Genomic DNA, 25,463 nt, shown 5'->3' with positions numbered 1-25,463 from the left:
ACTACTGAATCGTGCTCTCCAGACTGGCAGATGTTTCTCATAATTAACCCAGTTTTCAGCCAAGAAGGAAGCCAACATTTTTCAGATTTGTGTAGCGAAGACCTATAAATACACACTGTTTGTCTTTAGACAGAACAGGCTGTGTCCCAAAGGCAGTGAGCAAATCAGTATCTCTTAATACAAGGGAAAATCAGGCCATTTGAACTCAGGAATCAGATGTGGATTGGAGCACTTAACTGGGCAAACCAGCTTGAACATCTGGTTGTTGCTGGCAGAAAAGGGGGGAGGAAAAGGTGACAGAGGAACAAACTCACCTGTGTACACCCTGTCCCAGCACAAACACCAGTGGGAATGTTCATCCTCACCTGCAAGGTTTCCTTGGGCTGGAATTGCTGCCAGGACTGACAATCCTGATCTGGACAAAACTCTGGTCTGACAGGAGACCTGTTTGGAAATGAAAAGCAGCAGCTCTGAACAGTTTCATCCTCCAAATTTTAAGTTCATCGAGTGACAGGGACCAGGAATTAATATGCTGTTGTAAACTTTCTGCTTGAATTTGTTTGAGACTCACAGCAACAGAGAAGCATTGTGCACCAGCTGAATTTCTATTAGCATATTAAAAGGAATTCGATGAGCTATAGAAAGGTATTTAAATTAAGGTCAGCTCGGTTTCTTAACCAAAATTTTGTATTCTGCCAACAGTGTGTCTGAGTGGATTTTTAGAGAGGGCAACTGGAGAGCATCTACTCCTCAGGTATAGAAATGAATGTAAATGCAGTGCAAAACACCTCTGAGAATCCTGAAATGAGTCAGTTTTCTGAAATTATTAAAATTTACAGTAGGAATCTTGGTTTTATTTATTGTTTTGGAGGAGTTTCAGCTCTTTGTTTGCAAGACAAGAGGCTGGTAAGGTTTTGGCTGTTGGCAGCTCTTACACCTTCTATAAATTATTCCTCACTGTAATCCAGTTTCATTAATCTGAGGAGAGAGGCAGGTTCTTGGAAGAAAACTGGGATGTTTCAACCAAATTTGACAGACAGACATGTTTTTCAGCTCTTTGGTGAAATTTAAAACCTTTTACACAATGTAAGTGAAGATAATGGCAGTGTTTGCACAGGTGAGCACACCTGTATCCCTTAAAAGAGCCAGTAAGGAAGGACAATTCCATAATCTAATCTGTAATTTAGAGTAAACATCAGGATTTAAGTAAGGCTTATCTCAAAATATAATCCAGATGATGTCTGCTCTTGTTACAGCTGTTTAATGAATAACAAAACAAGCATGAGTGCCTGAACTGCAGTTTCTCTTCTGTCTGCCAAAACCCCACCAGAGTTTCTCTTTTCCATTTTCACAATAACCAGCTAATTTATGCTTTACATGGCTCAGCACAGCTGCATTCATTGCAGCAGAGGAGCATCATTTTACACTCTGTAAGCATCAGTCCCTCAAATGCTCTCTGGTTGAAAAGACCTATTATATGCGTTATTATAATATCAATATTATTAATGATATTATAATAACATATAGTATAATTAATATGTATTAATATAATAAGGCATATAACATATAATATAATAATATAATACTCTGTTCTGATTTGCTGAGAGATGCATTCAAAATGAAGTCTGGAGTCTCCACTCTTCTGATTTGGGCCTGTGTGGCCTCTCTTGGACTTTAAACCTGTGGTAGGAACAGGAGAAGTTTGGAGAAACTGCTACTTGCCTTTTAAAAAAGCACCTCTTTCAAAGACTAAGTTAAAAGGGGCGTTACCAAAGAAGTTACTTACAGAACACAGGAAATTAATTAAAAGTCATGAATATAAAATTAACGTGCATGTGTGAGCAGAATATACACTGAAACTCAACAAAAAGAAGAGACTTCCAATATCCAAATGGTGTAACTCTAAGATGTTAAGAAATGGTAACAGTTAGTCCACAAAACAAGAGTTTTACCCAAATAATTTCCACTGATTACACAGAAAAATGATCAGCTGCTTACTGACTTTATGTGTAAAATAGAGCAGGAGAAAACAACAGACATATTTGCCCTAAATTTTGACAAAACCTTTGATTTAGCACTACTAGATGGGCCTGAAATCTCATTCTCTAGTCTTTTCTCCTTCTTTTTATTTTCATTTCCACTTTGCTTCCAGTTCTTCCAGATATTTCTTTCCCTCTTTGACTTTTAGAAAAAACTTACCATACAAAAGCCCAAGAGCAATAAAACATAACAAAACCCAAGTCAAGCTCATTTCAAAATCTTTTATTTTTCCTCAACCATGAAACTGTGGGATACATTTTTAATATACTCAGAGCTGTTTGTTAATTAGAATATGTCATTGCCTTTGAGGATTCCAGGAGGTACAATCAAAAGTCTTTGCATGATTCAAGACAGCTTTGAAAAATATATCCCTACAGTGACTAAATGGATCAAAATATGTAAAAATATAAAAGCTACAAGGGGGTTCAATTGTTTAATCAAAGAGATGGATAGGAATTACAAATGTATGAGCTATTGCCTTTGGGAAAGGCTTCAGTAAATATGGCAGAGCACTGAATGCAAATATCCTGATAAAATCCACTTTTCTGTAAGAGCCAGGTCAGCTCACTGGTGCAATTTGTAATCTTTACAGAGGCTTTAGGGTTGGTTGTTTTTTTTTTTTAATATATTGTTCTCTTCCGAAATTAAATCTACATTTTAAATCTTAACTCGTGCCATCTTAGTAATTTAGTTCCAGCATCTATCTGTGCCAGTCATTGCCACCCGTAATTTTTGTTAATTAAAACCACGGCGAGGGGAAATTAAAAATGGAAATGCATCGAGTTTCATACCAGTTGCTGTTGTGGAATTTGGAAGCTTTGCTTGAAGAGGCAAAAATTTTTCACTGAAACAATTCATTTGCTGCCGTTTTGTGGCAGCATATCAAGGTTATTTAATATGATAAATATTAACATGTATTTTGGTAAGCCATGAGCTAATGAATCAAATATCAGCATCAGCACCACTTCCACCCTGTGTGCAAAACACCAGAAGAGCTGCAGCAGCTTCTCTGCTTTCACGTGCCTTTTGCAACTATTTCTTCTCAGTGCCCCTGCTTTCTTCATCGCTGCTGAGAGAAAAGAAGGGATCAAATTCCTCCTGGCGGTAACTCCAGGGGTGTGAGCTCACCTTGGAACGCCTCATTCTCCTCAAAGGCAAAATTATCACGAGCAGGGAGAATGGTTTGGTGTCACATTGTCACAGAGAGCCAGAATTCTCATCCTTCATTAATGAGGATTTTCTTTTGACAGATGTGATTTGTACCCCAGCAAGCACTTTCATGGGAAACACCGGGGTTACTCCCAGCTAAACACTGATTTTCAAAGAGTCGAAGTGAGATCCACAATGGGTCAGTTAATGAGGAGGTTTTGCCACGCAGCCTCCTGCCCTGTGAACCCTTTTCTTTGAGGGAACACGGCACATCAGAGACTCAGATTTTCCCTGGCTGTGCCACCCATTTGTCGGGAGCCTCTTCATGTCCCTCTGGGGCAGTTTTTCCTACAGCAAAATAAGCGCCGTGGTGCTTTTTTTTCCCTTTTAGAAGGCGAGGAACGTTCAGTGCCCTACAACACGTAAGTGTTCTTATTCCAGATAGAAGGAATTTTTAAAATTCCTTTAAAATTATTTTTAAAAGCAGATGTCCATCGTTGATGCCCTGCTGTGAATGCCTTTGCCGGGCCATTAACGCTGATGAATATCAGCAAAAAACGCTTAACAGGATTAATTACCACCGAGGTTACCACATGATATCATGTGAGGAATCACGATTAATAAAGGAAAACTTCCTGGTGTCTTGGGTACCGCTGAGTTTTGACCAGTAAAGGCTTTCTTTATGTCACTGTGTATGGGTAACACAGTTTTTTCTATTCCTACTTCAGAGCTGCTTATGAATAAACCCATAATTTTCCCACCCCCACGGAGTTACCAGCATTTTGTGGTGTCTGCAACCTGACAGTGCTGCTAAACCTTTTTGTGCTAAATCTTTTTGTGCTCTGAGGTGTCTCAGACAGCGACTCACTGAACTGAACAGAAAAAATATTGAAATATTGCAAATCAGGTTGTGTTCAACCTGATCAAAGATACAAGAACTCGTTTTGCCCAGTAGCCCTTCAGGGAGCTCAGGAGATCAGCAGTTAGAAATAATGCAGTTACACTTTCCGTGGAATTTGGTAATGAAATGAGGAATGCACTTAATTACAACAATCCCAACGGTAATACCTGAAGCAATCAGGTTTCTATTTGGTTCTCTTCTTATTCCTCCCTGTCGCTTTCTTTGTGTAATTCAAATCTTGCTACAATAATTTTTAAATTACTGTCCAACATTTAATGCATAAATAAGGACATGAAGAGGGCTAAAACAGTGCAAATATTCACAGTGCTGACATAGTCTGATCTGTTATAAAAATACTTCCCTGGAAGTCACATAAGTTGTCCTTCCAAGTTTTTAAAACATGGAAAATTTAACAAAAACTGGAAGAAATGTGATATAATTTAGAGGGGGGAAATGACCAAGGTGGTTTTTTTTGCTTTGATGGTGTTATTTGGTGGCTTTTTTTCTAAATTTCAGTAAATGAGCAATTATCCCTCAGTAAATTGTGGCACAATGGATTAGATATGCTTGTCAATACCATGGAAAAATCAAGCCCTTGAGATTTCTTGTGTTTAAATTACTTTACAAAGGACTACAAAATATTATGAACTACAAGATTATGTTCCAAAACTGCCTTTTTTTTCCTTAAAAATATGCAGGAAACAATGACTGCTGGCCATGTACATCATCTGCATCTATCCAATTTGTTGACTTTTACACGCCAGTCAGCATTTCTAATCCCTTGAAAGTTGGGGGACTTCAAATCTTCTGAAATTTAAGTCTTCATGCTTAAAACAATTTTTAAAAATACAAAACCTCATGAATCTGTGCCTAATTTCTACAGCTCACTTAGTGAGCTATATTTTGCATATATAGTGTGTGCAGAAGGTTCTTATATTCAGGACAAGTAAGAAGAGGATTAATTTGGGGTGTTATGTTCTCTCCTTCTGGAAAGTTTCTCCTCCTTTCCTGGGGCTCCCACTGGGCTGAAAACGGCCCTGCAACTTTATTATTATATTATTTATTATTAAAAATGCATATCAGAAGCTTTGAGTAGTACATATTGATATTTTAATGATACATTTGCAAACAGTTAGAAAGTTAGGAACTGGTGGTTTTCTTTGAGAAGTTTTTTGTTAGCAGGTTAAACATTTTTTGGTGTCAAATCAAGAATGCTTTGTAACTATCACCCCTCTGAATTTGAGTCTCCTTTGGTTTTAATATTGTACAACTCATGCTAAATATTTAATTTTTTTTATGTTTTCTGCTCTGAAGTTTGCATGTCTGGGATCTGGTTCAGACTGATCATTCTGTCTTCAAATCAGGGATATTTTATTTAAAATTCTGTGGAGAATAAGGAGCTTGAAAACTGTTTTTTTATGGAAAACTCATCTACAATAACCCAGTACATGAAAAACATCTCTATTCCCCAGTATGTGCAAAATGTAGCAATGAGAGAAAAAGAGAAGGAACATGAAAACGTAAGGAAGAAGATGGAACAGAATTGCTAAGCAGGGAAAAGGTGCTTTGGGCTCACAGTTTGAGATCTGTTGCTCTTGTCAGCAAAAAAGTGGCTGTTTAATTTGTATTAAAACTGAATATAAGATCCTTCTCACAGCAAAACTTGCAAAATTGCTGGAAGAAACAGCTTGCAAGGGAATAGAAAATAAAATGAAGGAAGCCTTTAAAGAGTAGCTGAACACTTAGCCTGTGAAATTTGTGTTTAGCACAGGCTCCTGTTTCCCTGGTTGGCAGCAGCTGAGCTCTTGGTCATGTTGATGAGCTCCAGGCTGATCTTCATTGTCATCTCACAGTCCTTCATCTCTTGAATTTCTCTCATTTGCTGCCACAAGCAGCCACCTGTTTACAGCTGCTGTGCATGAAATTTTTGAAGGTGGGAGCTTTGGTGACAGCAGACACTGTGCTTTTAATACAGATATTTAAGCCTTGAAACTCTGGTTTTTTCCCAAAGCAAATTCAAGAAATATTCTTCTGCCAACATCCATCAAAAGCACTAACAGTCTTAGAAAAGTAATTTCTCCTATACTGAAAGCCTCAAATATCCACATGGTCATCAATAGACACTTATCAAATGATATCCATTAAGAATTAAGGAATAGATTGTCCTTAAATTACACAACTTTTGGAGCAGTCATTTTTTTCAATTAGTGCCTTCTCAAGAGAAGATGAATGTCACTTCCCTAGTAAAAGAATATTATTGCTCCCCATAGGTAAGATACTGGGAAAATCCTATTATCAGGGATCTGGGGGCTTTTAGCATAATGAGGAACAGAAATATTATATGTAGACTTGCCAGGTCTAGTAAAGTTTGCAGACAAATGCATCACAAAGTGAACTTTGCATTTGTTGAAGTAGAGAAATATATCCTTGCTCTTCAGAGGAAGAGAAACAGATTTGCTTTGTATTCAACCTGCTGTCAGCATGTTCATAATTTAAGAAAACCACCTGGAAGCTGTGGGATGCAGCACAAAGAGCACTTGCTCTGGGATGGAGGTACAGAAATTATCAAAACAGACCAAAAGTTCAGCTGTAATTTTAGTGGAATGAAGTACTTCTGTTAGAATTGAAGATTTGGCTTAAAGGGGAATTTGTTTAATTGTTTCATAAGGGGAAAAAAAAAAGCAAACTGGTTACATATGACAATATTTTGAAATAAAGTTTTCTCACTCTCACAGTTTATGTCCTGTTAAGAATGCAGGTCATGAAGTTTATTATTGTAAATACACCCTGAACTGGCTTCAAAGTGAATATATTTCATCCTGCCTCATCTCCCAGGAGTCCTACTCTGGAGAGGAGAAAAAATGGAAAACTGAAATCATCCCCAGTGCCTGCAGTACAGGAATCCAGAGGTTCCTTTATGGCAGAGTTTCAGGGGAAGAATCCGAAAATGTTTTGCAGGACAGAGACGGAGTTACGTTTTCTTGAGGAAGAAAATCCAGCTTAACGCCGCAGATTTTAAATTCCCCAGCCCCCATTGCACACTGGAAAAATCTGCCTTCTTAAATTACCTTGTACAGTGTTGTTTTTAAAGGTTATTTTCATATAATCTTGTCTCGAGAAAGTCGTGGTCAGGCGCTTTCAAATATTATTTCTGTGAAAAACCACCACACATTTGTGTGTTCCTGTAAATTTAAGTTCACAGATGCATTTCTTATAGTTCTGCTCTGTGACCCCATGATGAGTGAAGTTAAAAAAATGTATAAATTCTCCAGTATTTTATAATTTCTGAATTTTTTCAGGACTCATTGGGTCGTTTCAGGCCTGGAAGAAAACAGTGTATCCCTGTAGAAGTCCTGGATTTCAGAGATGTCTTAGTCCTGCATTTTGTTATAATTCCCACTTGAACAGAAATCATATTTCTGAGGCATGAGATGTCTTTCACTAATCAGACTCCTAAAAAGAATTTCATGTCAACTCCTGAAGGCCTGTTTTTGTTGGGATTTTTTTTTTTTTTTGTTTCTGTTTCTGTGTGTAGGTTTTGATGGCTTGCTGTTGTTGTTGTTGGTTTTCTAGTCTGCCTTTGTTTTTCTTGTGGTGAAGAGAGGAAAATCAAAAACGGAAAGGTAAATAAAAAGTACATAAAATCAAGTATGGGAATATTGCCACAGTGTGGAGGGCCTTAAAGTCAATGTATCACATGGCTGAAGCCAGTCAAACTCTCTCTTGAAAACACGAGAATGAACTAAAACAGCAGCTATTATTATCTCTCTGACATCCACTGCATGTTGCAAGAGCAGTTTCACATTTTAAAGAATCTTCCTTAAAGAAAAGGATGTGATTTTAGAAAATCAGCAGTAAAGCTACACCTCTCTGCAATATTTTCACTGAAAGGGAAAAACCCAAATGGATACTGCTGATGTTACAGAACATAAACCAACATATACAGCTCAGACAGGACTTTAAAGAAATAGCTTTTATTCATGGTTGGTGAGGCAGGGTCTGATCTCTGCTAGAACATATATATTTTTTTTTTAAATGGACTCTTCAGAGGATGATTTTCATCTCTATGGGTTCATGGCATTTGTCTGTTAATAGATGCAGTATTTCAGCCAAGTCATTTCCTACCCTGCAGCCACTTACAAGAACAGGACACTTAATGTGTCAAATATGATGGGTCTTAGGAGGATTTTTACCTCTATCTTACCTTTATCAGTGATCATAAAATTTGCTTTTTCAGCACTATTTCAAAGGCAGATCAAATATTTATTGTACTTATGGGAAACATTTACATAAGCTCTTTAAAACCTGAAATCTCAACAGTAACACACCACCACAGAAAAAGTATTAAGACTTATTTGATTTCTTTCCTTAAGGAAGCAGTTTAAAGTGTGAAAAACAGCCCTGGCAGGAGCCAGCTTTACTGAACAAGAAGCCCTGGTGAGTTCACTGACCACATATTTTTCTCTTTCCCCTGGTTCCCAGGTTCTGGACTCTTCTCCAAACTGGTTTGCTTTCAGAGCCTTTTCCAGAGTCATCTGTCATCCTTTAACCAAATCTCAAAGGCCATTTGTTATTCTTTCCTCCAGGATGCACCAATGTCCTTCCCCTGCACGCCCAAGAGCCACAACCTGTAAAGCACCACGAGTGAACCAACTTCAGAAGCTGATTTTTAAAATATTTGTATTTAATATTTGGGTTCCAGCAGCTCTGTAGAATCACTCTCTCTCTGACACGAATCTGTATATTTTTTTTCTGCTGCCAACATACAGATTGCATAGATGATAATTTTGTTCTGCCAGACTGCTGCAGGATTTTCTGGTTCTTAAAGACTGGTTCCTCAGTGATCATTTTTTGTTTCATCCAAAGTGGAAAAGTGGAAAATCCCAAATGGAATTGACTGGCAACTCTGGTGCACTTAAACCTTGTGTTCCAAAAATCGCATCTTTCCTTCCTGTGATCAATTTATAATAACTCCAGAGGAAAAAAATCCATACACAGCTAGAGGGGAGTCACAGGTCATCACTGTGCTAAGAGGAAAAGCAAGCTCTGTGCATCACTTTCCTTGAATTTTCCTGGAATTTCTGTCTTGCTTCTCCACCTAATATTTATCAGTGTATCAAAGAGATCAGAGCAATTTCTGGGACACTTTGAAAAAAAAGAGCAGTAAGATTTACCAAAGAACCCAAATCCCACGGCAAGACATTTTGTAACACTCTCAAAATTTATTTTTTTAGGAAAAAAGAGCAATTATGAAGCTGCTTTTGGCACTGAGTATGTAATGGCTTATCAGAAACTACTACCTGAAGCTGTTGACACCTCTCACAGGGACTGGTGGGAATATATCCATAACCTGGAATAGTAGAGGTCACCCACTGTATCCAGCCAAGGAACTGCCAGGAGGAACACCAAAGGTGAGGAACAAAATCTTATTTTAGTGTCACTATCTGTGTGTTAATGTTCTGTGTTTACACAGGGACTTTCACAGGTCGCCTCGGCCTTTTATTTGATTCTTTATAAATAAAAATTTATAAAGGTTCTTCCTAAAATTTATAAAGATTTAAAAATGTATTTGATTCTTTATAAATCAGAGCAACATTTAACACCTCTAGTTCCCCTCGAGCTTATAAGAGGCTCAAAGCTCCACAGTCTCAGTCATAAACCATTAGAGCACAGAATTCACACCCCATTTTGGGGAGAATCCACTGGTGAAGGAATCATCATGGTTCAAGTAGCTGTGCTGCCAGGCTGTTTTATTCCTTGGCACATGTAGATTGTACTGCCACATATTGGATTACAAACAGCTATTTTCCATGGATCTTATCCATCTAAAGCCTTGAAGCAGGGCCACACTTTGTCATTGGCTGCCAAACTTCACTGGACATTGGAATTAAACAAGTCCTAATATATAATTTTCCAAAGAATGTGAAAACTCTTTAAAGAAAACACTATACATTATGAAATAATTAAGGTTTGTGCTCTCATAAGAATAATTTTTGGGCTGTATCCAACATTAAATATTAATGTGTAGGATATATTACATGCAGATATTAATAACACTTCACTGGGTATTCATGGTTACCATGGTTTCTTGACATTTAAATTTTTGAATTTAGTTTAAAATAACCTGCACAACCCAAAACATTAATAACATGGATTAAAACTTTTCCCTTCCATTTATTATGCAATATATATATGAGGATACTTCTATTTCTTAATATGCACTTTATCAAATTCAGTAAATGACTGTGTTCACAATTTCATTAGCTGTAGTCATGAAGTTGTAGATGGCTCTTAAAATCAGTCTTTACTTCATTTCCCATTATTTTTTCATTAAGCATGTCTTCTTAGAGACTTCTTCCTCCTTAAACATTTATGTCATGGAGACCCAGGTTGTCAGGAACACTGATTGATTTATTAGTGTTGAGTATACTGCATTGTTTCACATAAATTTCAAATCCCAGCTTCACATCACTGTCACTCTTATCCTGTATCTTAGAGCAGAATGTGCTGACGCTGATAAATTACTTATTAGCTACAAAAAAATACTACTTCATTACATACCTAATAAAATAATAAACAAATGCTTCCTCAGGTTGCTAGGACACTTTCAAAGCTCTGAAAAACTTCAAGCTTGTCTCCTTTAACTCATTTCTTGGATTATTTAGTGGTGTGGGTATTTACTGCACGGTGTCCAGCACCCCTCCACACTTACCTAGAGCAGAGCCAGGGGCTGAGCTCTAGCAATAGTCACCACCAAAAAAAGCTCAGGGTTCTGTTAGTGGAAATTTTTATTTCCCTTCTCAGCAAAAAAAACCAATTTTTGAAGCCAAATCAATCAACTGGGCACTGATGTGGCTATTTGGGATCAGCATTCTTGTTCCCTCTTTGTGTCTGTGAGAGATCACACGTATTTCAGGTCTATGTCTGTTTATCTGTTGTGTCTCTCAAGGGGTTTTTGTACAGGATACCACAGGATTGATGGGTACACTGTTATTCCTTTGCCTTACTATATTCACACAGGGCCTCTAGGTTGCAGTTAAACTCAGAGCTTCCCTGAGTTCTGAGCACCAGATGCTGTACAGCTGCAGAGGGACTGAGTAACCCTGTCTCGAGACCTCATAAAGTGAACAAGTAAGAGAAAAGGGGAAGAAAAAAGTGCTTCCTTATCTCATACTGGGTGGGACATGAAACAAAGAGATGTAGATTCCATAAACTCACTCTCCCTGGGCACTGTTTAATGCATGGCACTGCATCGGTGGCAAGTAGTTGGTACAGCTGGACTGAGCTCTCTGTCGTACTCATCAGCCCTCTCTTTGTTTTGTTTAAGTCTTCTCTGGTACTGTTTCACTAAATTATAGAATAGTTCGGGTTGGAAGACACCAGGTAGCTCCAACCCTCTGCCATGAACACTTTGCCTTGGACACTTCCAGGGATGGGGCAGCCACAGCTTCTCTGGGCAACCTGTGCCAGGGCCTCCCCACACTCACAGGGAAGAATTCCTTCCCAATATCCAACCTAAACCTGGCCTCTGCCAGTGTGAAGCCATTCCCCTCTTGCCCTTGGAAAGAGATCCTCTCCATGCTGTCTTGTAGCCCCTTTATGCACAGGAAGGGGCTCTAAGTCTCCCCCAAACCTTCTCTTCCCCAGGCTGAACAACCTCAGCCTGTGTTCACAGCAGAGGTGCTCCAGCCCTGTGATCATCTTTGTGAACATCTCTGGACTCTTTCCAACAGTTCCATGTTCTTTTTGTGTTGGAGACCCCAGAGTTGGATGCACCACTGGAGGTGGGGTCTCACAGAAGTGGAGTGGAGGGGGAGAATCACCTTCCTTTACCTGCTGGTCACACAGCTTTTGATGCAGCCCAGGACACATTTGGCTTTCTGGGCTGCAAAAACACACTGCTGGGTCATGTAAAGCTTCTATTTCAAGGTATTTGACAAACTATTATGTCAGTCAAGGTTGATGTAGCAGTAATTTACCTGTTCAAGATCATTAGCTAATTATTTCATGGCATCAGTACTTGGAAGAGATGTTGCCTGGGTAACAGAATAATCCCCTTCTCTCTTTACAAAAGTTTTACAGCTTGTATGATTTACTTCATCCCTGATTCAGAGGATTAAGCCACCCTAGTATTTGGCCCAGCATCATTACACTATATAGTTCCAACTCCTGGAGCATCAAACGACTCTTCCCTTAACAGCTGTCCCTAAATGAGGTTCCCTGAAATCACACCTGAAACCCAACGGGTTAAATTCGATGAAAATTCTCTTTAACAATGGCAGGCTGCAAATCTAATGCAGCTGTGAACTCAATTACACTCATGTATTTCAGGGAGGGAGGTAAATGTTCATCAGAAGAAATATTTATGGAAAGGACCATAAAGAAATAAAAGGGCCAGAGCCTCTCAGTGATTGTGTTCAAGCAGTCATGGATGAAATCAGAAAGCAATGGCACAAAACTGGTACCATAGAAAGTAAGTCTAACATGTGAATTAAACATTAATTTGTTCTAAGTTTCATCATCTTTTTGGACCTTTGAAAAAAAGAGAAATGCTTAGGGCTAAGGAAAATATTTCCAGAAAAAAAGAAAAACAGAACAACAGACCACTTGAGAAGGATTTCCTTTGGTGACACTTGTTCAAAACAAAATGAGCCTGCAGGCAAATCATCAGATCTCTCTTCATAGTTTGCTCCACCACCTCTGAGAGTCTAAATTTACATGACCAGCAAGTTAAGTGGAACTGGATTATGCTCACTTGGAGAAGAGTTTCTGGATAATTTTAAACTTTTGAGTTGAAAACATTTGGGAAGGGAAACAAGTATTTGAGTCTTTGATTAAAGCCATCTGGTTTTGCATCAAGCTGATAGAGTTCTAGGTGCTAAATATTCCACACTCTGAAATTCATATATTGGTTTTATTTTTCTGTTAATTTTAGCAGAACTCTGAAGTCTCAGAAATAGAAGCTCTTTCATCAAATCCACTTATTTAATCCTTATCTGAAAATACAACATGGAATTTAAAGATCCCTATTAGGATTTTAAAGTTAGACTGGGATTAAATGAATCTGTACTTTAGATACACCCCCTTTGCAAATATAACCAGGCCCCATAGCAGGTATGAATTGGTTATACACCCTGATTTCAAACTGGGGTTTGAATGGAATAATGGAATGCAACACTGCACAGTCCCAGAATGTGGTGGTTCACCAGTGGATCCCAGGAGCTCCTGGAGCATTGACTTAAGGCCATGGAAATTATAGAGGTCCCAGAAGCTTTCACAGGATTATTCCTGCAGTAATCATCACATAAAAAAAGAAACCTAAAAGAGGGAGACTGTACACATCTCTCTATTTTGGTTCCACTTCTTGTTCAAACTCACAGAAAAATTATTTACAGTCATGAGCCCAAAGCTATGCGAAATCACAGTTCTCATTTATTTAATCATTAGATTATTGACATGTTTTTTTACATGATCACCCACAACTTTATTCTCCATGTGTACTTTCTCAGGACCACTGGAGCTCAAGCTGTCTGGAATGAAGTCTCTCCCACTGGATTTCATATCTTGTACCCCTGCTAGTCTCAGAGGTTTTCGTGGGTTTAATGGCATTACTGACTATGCAGTTAAACAGCTGTAAGCTTGATATTTATTTTTCGTGCAACAGCCAAAAATTTATCCCTGTATTTACAGATGAGTGAGAGGACTAAGTGCCTTGATGCATTTTGCATTCTTTCTCATGTCCTCTCCATCCCTCTGATGAATCTTCAGTCTGCATTTCTCTGGCTTACAGCCCTTATTTTCACCCCGCTGTCTGAGCCTGAAAACCAATCTTAGATTCTTAATTTTTCAACAAATTTGGTGACACAGCCCTCATTTTCTCTCCCCTCCCCCCTTTTTTCTGGTATCTGTCCTTATCTTCACCTACCTGAAAGTATCTATTTCTTTTAAGCATTTCATGTATCTCTTGGTCATGTCAAGAAAATGAACAGAAAACTGATGAGAAGATCCTCTGGTTCTATTGTGCAATGAAAGTTTCAAAGGACCATTCTCAAAAAAAACCCCAATCCAACAAAGCAAGATCTCCAAATCCTCCAAAAATATGAGGAGCAGCAGGTTGGCCAAGGACACTGAATAAAACCACACAATTAGCAAAAAATAACTAAAATTAATGAAGATAGTGCCTGCTTGGGCTTTCACAAAATTGATCTCTGGAGGTGTAGATCATGTCCTGAAATGATAACAAAGGAAAGGGAACAAAAAAGCCCTTTACTTCTCCAAACAGTGAATTTCCAGTTTTAAGAGTAAAGAGAGATCTTTGAGATGGTTTGAGAAATTAGTTCCAATGTTAAAGTGACCTGAAAAATGGTACTGAGCAATGTATTGTGTCTCAAGAGCAGCTTTCTTTAGAAGAGAGTTGGAAAAGGTGTCAGCTGCAGGTTGTTTCTTGAGTTCCCACTTGCACAAATTCAACTGTGATTAGAATGAAAAGAGGAAAAAAGAGGATCAGCATTACTGGATCTTCTGTGACAAAGTGACACTGCAGCATGGTAAAAACGTGTGGCTGGCATTACCTTCTTGCCATCTTTGGCCATCTAGTGGCATCTTTTTCTCTATGAAATATAACAAGCAAACAATTATTATTACTTTGAAGAGAAACAAATCCCCCAACAGTACATGCATGTTAAATAATACACCTGGAGCTACGTGATCCTGCTCATCTTATTAATGTTGTGGTACAGAAAATTATTTTGGAAGCCTCACAGAATCAATTAGGTTGGAAAAGGCCTCTGAGATCATCGAGTGCAACCTCAATGCTCTGCAGCCTGGTGTGCCCAGTGCAAGTGCCCAGTGTTCTTGCTCAGGGATATGTTATCCCAGGTGGCTTTTCCTGGAACTAGTGACAGCTTGGGGCCAGCTGGAGGACAGGTTGCTTAGGTAGGGCTTGGTGCCTTGTGGTGCTGCAACACAACGAGGACTGATGAGGAAAACCTTCACTGTCCAAGCACCGGGAGATGGGACGGGGAACCCTGTTCCTGCTGAGGTGTCTCAGGTGCACAGCTGTCCCTGGAGCTGCTCTGCCAAGGCTCACAGGATCTCTGGCATCCCCACGGAGCCTTTCCCTTCCCATCTGTGTGATGTACAACCAACACAGCATCCTGTCCCCAGCCCTGGTGGCTGTTCTGGGATGTCCCTGCTGTGTCCAGTTTTGGGCTGCTCAGTACAAGAAAGAAAAGGAGCTGCTGGAGAGGGTTCAGCAGAGGCCACAAAGATGATGAGAGGTCTGGAGCATCTCTGTTATGAGGAGAGACTGCTACAGAGCTTAGTTTAGAGAAAAGACTGAGAAGGGATCTCATTAATGCACTTAAATATCTCAAAGGCAGGTGCCAAGAGGATGGTGCCAGACTCTTTTTTGGTGGTGACCTGTGACAGGACAAGGAGCAACAACCACAAACTACAACACAAGAAGTTCCACCTCAACACGAGGAAGAACTTTAGGGTGAGGGTGGCAGAGCGCTGGAACAGCTGCCCAGGGAGGTCGTGGAGTCTCCCTGTCTGGAGACATTCCAACCGGCCGCATTCCTGTGTCACCTGCTCCAGGCGACCCTGCCTTGGCAGGGGGGTCGGACTGGGTGATCTGCGGAGGTGCCTTCCAACCCTAATTACGCTGTGATTCTGTAACCGGGGTGGGCAGGCTGGAACCACACACCCACACACCCCAGGCACGCCGCACCCCTCACACCCCTCACACCAACACCCGGCCGGGGCAGGGGCGGTGGCGGCCCCGGAACGGCCGTTCCCGAGCCGCGGGGCCCCGGCGGAGGCCGGAGCGGCGGCGGAGCCGAGGCGGCGCTTCCTGCGGGGCGGTGCCGGGCAGGGGCCGCTCGGCAGCGGCAACCGGGGCTGGGGCCGCCCCGCCGGGCTCCGCTCCCCGCCGGGCTCCGCTGGGGGCTCGGCGCTGCCGGGGCTCGCCATGCAGCGCTTCACCGTCAACATCAAGCTGCCGGCGCGGACCCTGACGGGCGCCCTCAGCGCGCCCAACCGGGGGGCTGCGGACTGGTGAGGGGCCGCGGGCGGGCGGGAGGGGGGTCCCGGTCCGTCGCCTCAGCCGCGGGTCGGGCTCGGCTCTGCCCCGGCACTGCCCCCGCCCGCTGTCCGCCGGCACCGGGGTGTCCCCGCGGCCCCCGCTGGCGGCCGGAGCGCGGGGATAGCGATGGATCCCCGGGAGAGGCCGCGGGCGGGAGCCCGGGGAGCTGCTGCTGTGCAGCGCTGTGCAAGAACAAAGCCATGGGCGAACACGGCCCAGGCCTTTCCGGGTTCGGACTGAAAGAGAGGAGGTTTAGGTTAGATATTAGGAAGAAATTCTTCCTTTTGAGGGTGGAGAGGCCCTGGCACAGGTTGCCCAGGGAGGTTGTGGATGCTCCATCTCTGGAAGTGTCCAAGGCCGGGGTTTGGAGTAACCTGGGATAGAGGAAGGTGTCCCTGCCCATGGCAGAGGGTTGGAACGAGATTGTCTTCAAGGTGCCTTGTAACCCAAACCGCTCTGTGATTCCTTTCTCTGGGCGGAGATCTTGCCGGTGCGGTGACCTGTAGAGATCAGAGCAGCTTCTTCTGGTTTCTCTTCCTGAACTGTGGAGATCAGAGCAGCTCCTGGTTTCTGTTCCTGTTGCCTTCGAGACTTGGTGTACAAAGCCAGTACCTGTACTCTTGTAATGATTTCTCTGAGCAGTGAGTTCTCAGCTGGGCTGTAACTCGTTGCCCCAACACTGCTGAACGCCAGGCAGCGACAATGAATGAGCTGGACCAAGGCATGGTTTAAAACTGTAGCGTTTAGGTTGGTCAGCTTGCAAAGCGGTGAACATCAAAGTGCTCAGAAGTGCTTAGTTTGAAACTTTTTCTGCTTTGACTGTTGCCAGTTGCCTGGTGTTCACCAAAGCTCGTAGGTGTCATTAGTTACCTGAAGGGAGCCTGTAAGAGAGCTGGAGAGGGACTTTGTACAAAAGCAGGTAGTGACAGGGCAAGGGGGAGTGCCTTTAAACAGAAAGGAAATAGGACTGGATTAGATATTAGAAGAAATTCTTCCCTGTGAGGGTAGGGAGGCCCTGGCACAGGTTGCCCAGAGAAGCTGTGGCTGCCCCATCCCTAGAAGTGTCCAAGGCCAGGTTGGATGGGGCTTGGAGCAACCTGGGCTAGTGGAAGTTGTCTGTGGCAAGGAGTGGAATGAGATGGTCTTCAGGGTCCCTTCCAGCCCAAACCATTCTCTGATTGTGTGATAAACTTCTAAAGTCACACAGGCCTCAGCAGATTTTCACTGTTAGGGTAATAAATGTTTTGCATGCTACTTTTTAGTCTCAGACTAAATGAATAAATAAAAGAAATGCAATTAATTATATGGTGGCAAATATATTTCTTACCTGTGTTCTTACATGTAAAATTTGGGAATGCTCTTCATGAATTCCTGTACAATGTCTTAAATTTACAGAAGAGGGTTTTTACAGATGAGCACAAAGAAATGCTTTGTGGTGGCTGAGGGTTCTCTCAGCAAGTGGTTCAGCAGACATGCATTTTGTAGTGCTTTTATGTTCATAAAAGCTGATAAACATCAAATATTGTGTCCAGTAGCATACATTCAACTCAGCAAAAAAAAAGTCTCGTACTTGATGTGCAGAGCTTTTGGGTTTTTTTTGCTTGTTGATGATGATTTGTGCTTTTCCAGGGGCTGGCAAGGTTTGATTGCATATGGATGTCATTCCCTTGTGCTGATAGTGGATGCCAACACTGCTCAGACTTTACAGGTTCTGGAAAGACACAAAGCTAGTGTTGTCAAGGTGAGATGTGCATGTTTTAAGGTATATTACTTGATTCTGTTGAATATGTTATTTTTCTAAATCACTGTAAATACTTGACATGATACTGCACTCGATTTTCAGATAAAATGTGTTGTAAAATACCCATATTTTACAAGATCTCTGTTACAGCTGAGTCAAACCATACATGCTGAAATTTGAGCTGAGGTTGATGGTCTATCTTTATAGAATATATAGAGGTCATTGAATATCTAGAAAAATCTCTTAGTGTTACAGAACACAGAAATGTTTTTAGGAAAGCTTTTAACATGAGAGAATTTCAAATGGATATTACAAAATATCAAAGGAAGCTCTTTGTTGATGCCCTTTCTGATCTCCCCTATGGTGGGAAGTGCACCATTTGTCTAGAAAGTTACTTTTTAGCTTTTTCTTCTGTTCCTGCCTAGAGAACAGGAACAATAGCAGACAAAACTGAACATTTATTTTAGTGATATAAACTGGCTAAAATTTAAGTTCAAGTATAGGGCACCTGAACTTTCCTTTGAAGGTCCTTGACTTGAAATTGCAGAGTTTGAGTCAAGTGTGGAACAGGATGTGTTTCTTTGATACATCATTTCTTTGATTGTGGACAATGACAGATTCAGTTGGGGTTTAGAGGAATGTTTGGCTGGCACATATAATGTTTAACACTCCTTGGCACAAGTGCTGTTTTAGAAGGCAGTCAGTAATGTATGAAGAATAATAAGTTCTTAGATGGGGGATTTTAGTGGGGTTTTTTTGTAGTAAAAGGTTGAATGTGCCTTCTGCAAATCACACACTATTTTTTCCCACATGGAATTTTCTTTAATATCTATTTCCATATAGATACATTAGTACTATATCAGACATGGCCACTCTGGTATTTTAAAATTAAACACAATTATTTTGTCTTTAGGTTTGATAATTTACTGACTTCTGAGGTATCATGTTATGATGATTTCTTTCTGCACACTAAAGTAATTTAGTGTGCAGAAAAAGATTTGCCATTTTTTTGGTGAATGCCTTTGAAATTTCAGGATATTCAGTAGTGGATATTGTTTATGTATCTTTATATGGTATAATGTATATTTTTGTGCTACAGAGTTCAGTCAAGTGAGCTTTTGAATAATAATAAATGGACTGCTCAAATCCTGACTGAAAATTTTGGGTAGGGCAAAACTGATACAGGTCCATACAAGGTCTTGGCCAAGAGTCATACAGATAATGACACTGTAGCTTTTAAAAATGATTGTAAAGTTCAGGAATTGGTTTTGCTTGATTAGAGAGAATTTTTAACTGACTGGCAAAAAAAGGAAGTTATAAGGGTTAGGTTTCAAAACAGATCCTTTATGTCATTTTTTGAGACTTAGATAATAAATTGTAGCACAGTTAGTTTTTTTTATCCATGCATCTTAATGTGTTTTGGTTACATTCACTGGCATTGAGGAGTAACATCATTTCAGTAGGAAACCAAATGCTGAAGTCCATTAATTTTTAAGATAATTTTTCAAAACCGCTTCCTGAAGCTCTAGGAACAGAAACATGCTGTAAGAAAATGGCTAATTCATGAGGTGCAAGAATGAAAAGAAATTCCCTTCTACTTTAAGAAATAGGCATTATATAGGAAATTATTATGAGGTCATGATCACTGCAGATACCTTTACACCTGTAAGAAATTTTCTTAAATTCCTAATTTTTTTTAAGAGTCTATAAGTGCTAAGAGTGTAAATAAGCTGGAGGGGATCTGACAGAAGTCTGCAGTGTATGTCTGACAAACTCTTTGTAGCAGAGGCTCACACCAGCAAACTGAGTGTTCCAGGGATCTTCTCCTCAAGAACCTGTGCTTCAGTGCTGAAAAATGTCAAAACACAACACATCTGTAATTTAAAAAGCAAAGAATAAACCAATTGGTTCATAATCCTTCTGCAGTGCATTTTACTGGTTTACTTTAAATACTTCCTGGCTTTTGGTTGTCATAACTGTGTCTGGAATAGGTAATGGATTCACTGAGGATTGAGCTGTGTTAGTTGCCCATCTGTACAAAAGGTGTTTGTAGGAGACTGATGGCCTTGTACAGAGTGGATTATATCTGATTTTACCTTTAGAAAGAGCACTTGAAAGCGTGCTTCTACAGAGGAAAATCTAATTACAAGAGAAGGGTTTTGATCTGTCACTAGAATGAGAGGATTGACATTACATTTGTATCCTTTTTGATGCATTAATAAACAGAGATAATAAGGCATTATAAATGAGATGAGGTAGACTGTGAACATCAAAAAAAGTCACCTCTGGTTCCTGTTTCTGACTGATGCTGCTGTATTTTGAAGTCAGGGTAGACAGGCAGTGACCAATATCATAAGAAAATAATTTCTTTTAGCAGAGGGTCGGGTCCTGTGTTGGACCTTGTTGGAGCAGTGTGACTGCAGAGGGAAAAGAGATTTATGTTGTGAGAGCACCGTGTGGGCTCTGGTTAGTAAAGATCTCCTTTTTGTTGTTCATAACTTGGTGACAATTCCTCCCTTGAGAAATAATGTCTTCCAGACTTGGAATTTGCTTTGAAGTAATAAGTCTTTAACTGAGGAATAAATGGCTTTGTAGATTTTTACAATTACAGTAATTGCAGATATCCTCATGGGTGATTCTTTTTTAAACAGCAGGGAAGCAGGAATTGCAAAAATGAAATTTGTAGGTAGAGAAGAGTCTCTCTAGAATTCTTTGTGTTTCAGGTAGAAACATGCTTTGAGTTTATAACTAAAAAAGTTCTGTCTTTGGCCTCCCCCTTTCACTGTCAGGTGATGTGACAGCACACAGGTAGCTGTAGTGGAATTTTTATATTAGCTTTGCATTAAGGTTTCTTTATTCTGTCAGTGTCTTCAGTCTCTCCTAGGGACAGAAGTTCACCTTAAAAGCAGGTAGCAAAACAACTCCATATTAAAAAGATAAGGGAGAAATCAGTGTTGTCTATGCCCCTTTAACCTGGGAAGACTTGTAGACAAAATATTTCAGATTTCAAGACACGGAGTTTTCACAGGTGTTGCCAACTTGCAAGCCCATGAAGCTTGAAATCCCAAACCAGAAAGTGGTGTGTGGAAATCAGTGGGCTGAAAAGGAGTGAAGAGTTAGCAAATGTCAATAATAGCTTCTTTATTTGATTATTTAGCTATGAGACAACACAGAGATGAAAGACTTAGCCTTCCTTCCTCCCCAGTACCATAATATACCTATATTTGTCAGATTACAAAAATGACATGTTTTAGGGCGTATATAAAAATTGGATGATAATTTTTCCACTTCCATGTGTTTGGAAATCAGCGGGTACAGGTTTGTGGATGCCCACAGAACCCTAAATATTGCCACTTAGTTTCCTCTAAATATTTGAGTAAACTGTTTATATACATAAGGTGTATGTTTGGGTTGCTGTTCCTTCAGGAACAGGGACTGTTGATTTATGTAGTTGGAGAATATCAGCCATGCAGTCATGCAGCAAAGTTGGGACCTACCTTAAATTTGCACAAGTCATGGAGGCTTAAAGGTGTTTTACACAGGTGCTGTTGACATTAACCATTACAATGCTTTTTATTGAGCTCATTATTCTTTGCTTATCCATCTGAAAAACATGAAGTGTGTGTGTTGTATGGGTTTGTCTCCTTTGACCACTTTCCCTCTGTATGTTCAGGTTAAATGGGCTAAAGAGAATTACCATCACAACGTTGGCTCCCCCTATTCCTTACGTTTGGCCTCTGCTGATGCCACAGGGAAAATCATCGTGTGGGATGTGGCAACAGGAACAGCTCGCTGTGAAATACAGGAACATTCCAAACCAATTCAAGGTAACGAGAGTGGATGGGTTTTCTATGGAAGGTATTTTATGGAGCATTTGGTGTACAAATCCATCACCTGTGTTTTATAAACTGTTCTCTGTTCTGACAGTGAATTCTGCTGTTGGCATTGCCAGCCTTCTGTGTATTTGCTTGCTGTTTTTATGAGGAAATGTAAGATTTACTGTCTCCCAGAGGAATGCCCTGAGATTTAATTCATTATGGTGATGTTTTCCAAGACAAAAAGTTAGCATCCACTTTTATGGATATTATTGATTGCAGCAATAACATTTACAGTGTCAAGTACATCTTCCTGCTTTTCAGCTGGGGTTGTGGTGCAGTTTGAATTGCACCTGAGTGCTGCTGCCATCTGAGGGGGTGCAGTGCTTTAACAGCATTACATTTATAGAAATTAAAGGGTTTGATTGGGCACATATATTTTGACAGTTATTTAGATAGCTCATTATGTAGCTACTTCTGAACAAATATATTAGTATGATAACATACATTTGCAATGTAAGCAGAGAGAGAAGGTTTTTTTGAGCCTTTCAATTATTTCAAAAACTTGTGTTGATGCTTATGTGATACCTGGTGGTTTTTTTAAACTCCTATTATATGAAAGCCTGCTTATGAAAATAAGTTGTTTGGTTTTTGTTATTCTGGTTTTATAAATCCTGTGAAAGAAGATATAACATTGTAAGTCTGACAGTGAGTCACTGAAAATTTTTTCCATTGACTGCAGTTAAATTTATTAGTTTTATTACTTTTTTGTTTGTGTGTGCATTAAGAGTTGGGTTTTATTTACTCCTGACACCGATTCACTGAATATTTGGTGGAGTTTGGGTGGAGAAATTTGGAGCTTTGTCCATTTTTTCAAACCCAGTGAAGGCTTTCCAAGCTTCTGGGCAAGGAAAAAGGCTAATAAGCAACAGAATTAAAATTCTGGTTTGTCCTCAGTCGCTGATTTGATTCAGCAATAACCTCTAACAAAAGCAGCTTCTTTTCCCTTCCTTTCCATGTGTTTCTGGGACCTCTGACTTTCTCCAAGCTGTAGAAAGTGGTGCAAATACAGAGATTGAGCAGCAGTGATCTGGTTCTCTGGGTTATCTGCAAGAGCTTTGTGGGATGACAGCTGGGGCCTCAGGAAAAAAGCCTCACACTTTTCTCCTCACTGTTTCAGGGAGGTGAAAAGTGGTGCATGGGTGTAAGGCACTCTCCTTTTGTTTGATGCAAACTTTGCATTCAGCTGAGAAGGAGTCAAACCTTTTGTTAACTTCCAGTGTGACACATCTGGACACACGTGGCTGCTTTTTTTTCCTCTTTTCTTCTCTGTGAAACCCAGGGAAAAGCACTTACCAGCTCTGAAAAAGTGTTTGAAGTGGAGAAGACATTTGTTTCCAGGTCCAATACTGATACCATCTCAAATATTAATTTTAGGTGGTGTTATGGCTCATAATGTCTTCTCAGATATTAATTGGGATGGTGTATGGTTCTTTTAATTTGGACTCTGCAGTGGTTCTGTACAGTACAATGGGTTGTTTCAGATAGAAATTCAGTGGCTGGAAACATGACTTCTTCAGGTAGGACATGGATTTGTGCATGTGTGTAGACATGTGCAACCCAGTTTGTTGCTGATTGTTAAAAACATAAAGTCAGGCTATAATAGGAACTTAGGTTTTAGAATTGTGAAACAGAAACATCTTGTTGCTAACAAGCCACTATTAATTCCATTAAAGATGAGGCATAGAAGCAGAGTAGTTTTAAAATAGAACAACTTTATTTTTTAAATGAATTTCACTGTTGTTCCTTCTTTTCTTTTGACAGACATGCAGTGGCTGTGGAATCAAGATGCTTCTAGAGATTTGCTGCTTGCAGTTCACCCTCCTAACTATATTGTACTGTGGAATGCAGACACAGGCACCAAACTTTGGAAGAAAAGTTATGCTGAAAACATCCTGTCTTTCTCATTTGACCCCTTTGATCCATCACACTTAGCTTGTAAGTCGATCTATATAAAATAGGGTGACCTGGTTACATGTGACCAGGAAAAATGTTAAGCTAGAACGTTAATATTGAGATTAAATGTAGTGGATTGGAGAGAATAATGTCATAAATGCCATGAAGGAGTCTCGAAGCAAAGACAGAGAAGTCTTTGGCCAATGTGAAATGTAAAAAGTACAAAAGGATGGCTGCTGAGGGAGACTCCAATAAGTAGACCAAGAATAAATGTTATTTTCAACAGAAAGGATTTTTTTTTAAGGAATACAGTGTGAGCATCAGCTTCAGAAGCAATTCAGATATCAGGGAGGATGGAGGGAAGATTTATTCATTTTAGCAGAAAGAAAGTGAGAGAAATAAGAGAGTCACCATTTTCTTCTGGAATTCAGCTCCATCAGTCCTGATCTCTAATGAGACAGCAGGGTTTGAGGCTTTGTAATTTTGGGGGGGGTTTATCTGCAATACCATTCAGCCTTCTGTAGACATCTTAGTTATGCAGCTGAGCCAAAACTTTATCCTGCAGCATAAATAACATGAGTTAATAATTCTTTGAACTGTGCTCTGCATGAGAACAAAAAATGGTGTCACAGGCAATGTGCACACAACTCTTCTATTTGCATTGTGAAGCTTAAAGAAAAACAGTTTATGGGAGAGAATAACTGGGTTTCTGCCAGTAGTACAGTATTTTTTTAATATAAACTTAATTTTGAAAGGTGAGTTTTGTGGATATTAATTAATTGTAATGTGCCATCTGCTGCTTTTTCAGTAGAACGTGCTGGTGGTCTAGAATGATGAGTTTTCTCCCTGATAGAGTATTATTAAAGTTATTAGCATTTCTCCTCACTGAGATGTCATTAAACTGGAATGCCCCAATCAAATTGCACATTGAATTTTGCTTCTTTATTTTTTTTCTTGGCACAGTGCTCACCAGTGAAGGAATAGTGTTCATCTCTGACTTCTCTCCTTCCAAAGCTCCTGCCAGCTCAGGGAAGAAAGTTTACATCTCTAGTCCCCATTCCAGCCCTTCTCACAACAAGCTGGCTGCTGCTACAGGGGCCAAAAAGGCCCTTGATAAAGTAAAAATCTTAATCAGTAATGAAAAACCCAGGTAGGTTGCAAATATTTCTTCTCAGATAATGTTTTGTGTACCTGTACATCTTATAGGTATAATAGCCTATAAGGTAATTAGTTTAATAAAAGAAGATTCACTGGGGTAGGCAGATGTGAAGGTAATATTTAGGAATATAACATTGACATCCAGTTCTGCTCATAAAAACCACTATATTATCTCAGCACATTTTATATAACTCTAATGACATAATTTTCTCCTTTTGCTGACAGATTTTTATGCAGGTGTAAATTCAGAAACAGCTTTCTTAGTGGAAAAAAAAAAGATGAAAATGAGCTCCCATAATTCATTTTGATTGTGGATTGAGGAGTGATATAACTAGAGAATAAAAATTATGCAGATACCTAAGAAGAGTTGTCATTCTAATGTTGTACATGATACTGCAGCAGGAGGCATTTTCTGAATGATTAGTGCATAAATAAAAGTAGAATTTTATGATTTCATTCCTATTGGTGTATTTTCTGCCCTTCTAAAACTTAAGTTGTTGCATTTTGAGATTATATTTTTTTATTAGAAATTCTCTAGGCCACTTTCTTCCTTTTCTATTTTCTATTTGAGCATTAAAAATATTTCTCAAACCTCTGGCAAATGTGAGAACCCACTAA

At 39.8% G+C, this 25,463-nt stretch overlaps 1 protein-coding gene across 4 annotated transcripts in view; it reads left to right on the top strand.

The window, feature by feature from the left end:
* The first annotated feature begins 15,942 nt into the window (after positions 1 to 15,942).
* WDR11 (WD repeat domain 11) overlaps positions 15,943 to 25,463 on the top strand; it is a 38,662-nt gene continuing 29,141 nt past the window's right edge. For 3 of the 4 annotated variants that reach the window (XM_064663643.1, XM_064663642.1, XM_064663640.1), the window contains exons 1-5: positions 15,964 to 16,147; positions 17,805 to 17,916; positions 21,590 to 21,743; positions 23,556 to 23,729; positions 24,651 to 24,837. In XM_064663643.1, the coding sequence (XP_064519713.1) occupies positions 16,062 to 16,147; positions 17,805 to 17,916; positions 21,590 to 21,743; positions 23,556 to 23,729; positions 24,651 to 24,837 (713 nt within the window). In that variant the 5' untranslated portion in view covers positions 15,964 to 16,061. Of the gene's footprint in view, positions 16,148 to 17,804; positions 17,917 to 21,589; positions 21,744 to 23,555; positions 23,730 to 24,650; positions 24,838 to 25,463 lie in introns of all 4 variants that reach the window. The other variant, XM_064663641.1, reaches the window with a different exon arrangement.

This window comes from Pseudopipra pipra, chromosome 8 (genome assembly GCF_036250125.1).
Source record: "Pseudopipra pipra isolate bDixPip1 chromosome 8, bDixPip1.hap1, whole genome shotgun sequence".
Classification (NCBI taxonomy): domain Eukaryota; kingdom Metazoa; phylum Chordata; class Aves; order Passeriformes; family Pipridae; genus Pseudopipra; species Pseudopipra pipra.
The sequence above is the reverse complement of the archived record's forward strand: the minus strand, read 5'-3'. Positions and strand labels throughout refer to the sequence as shown.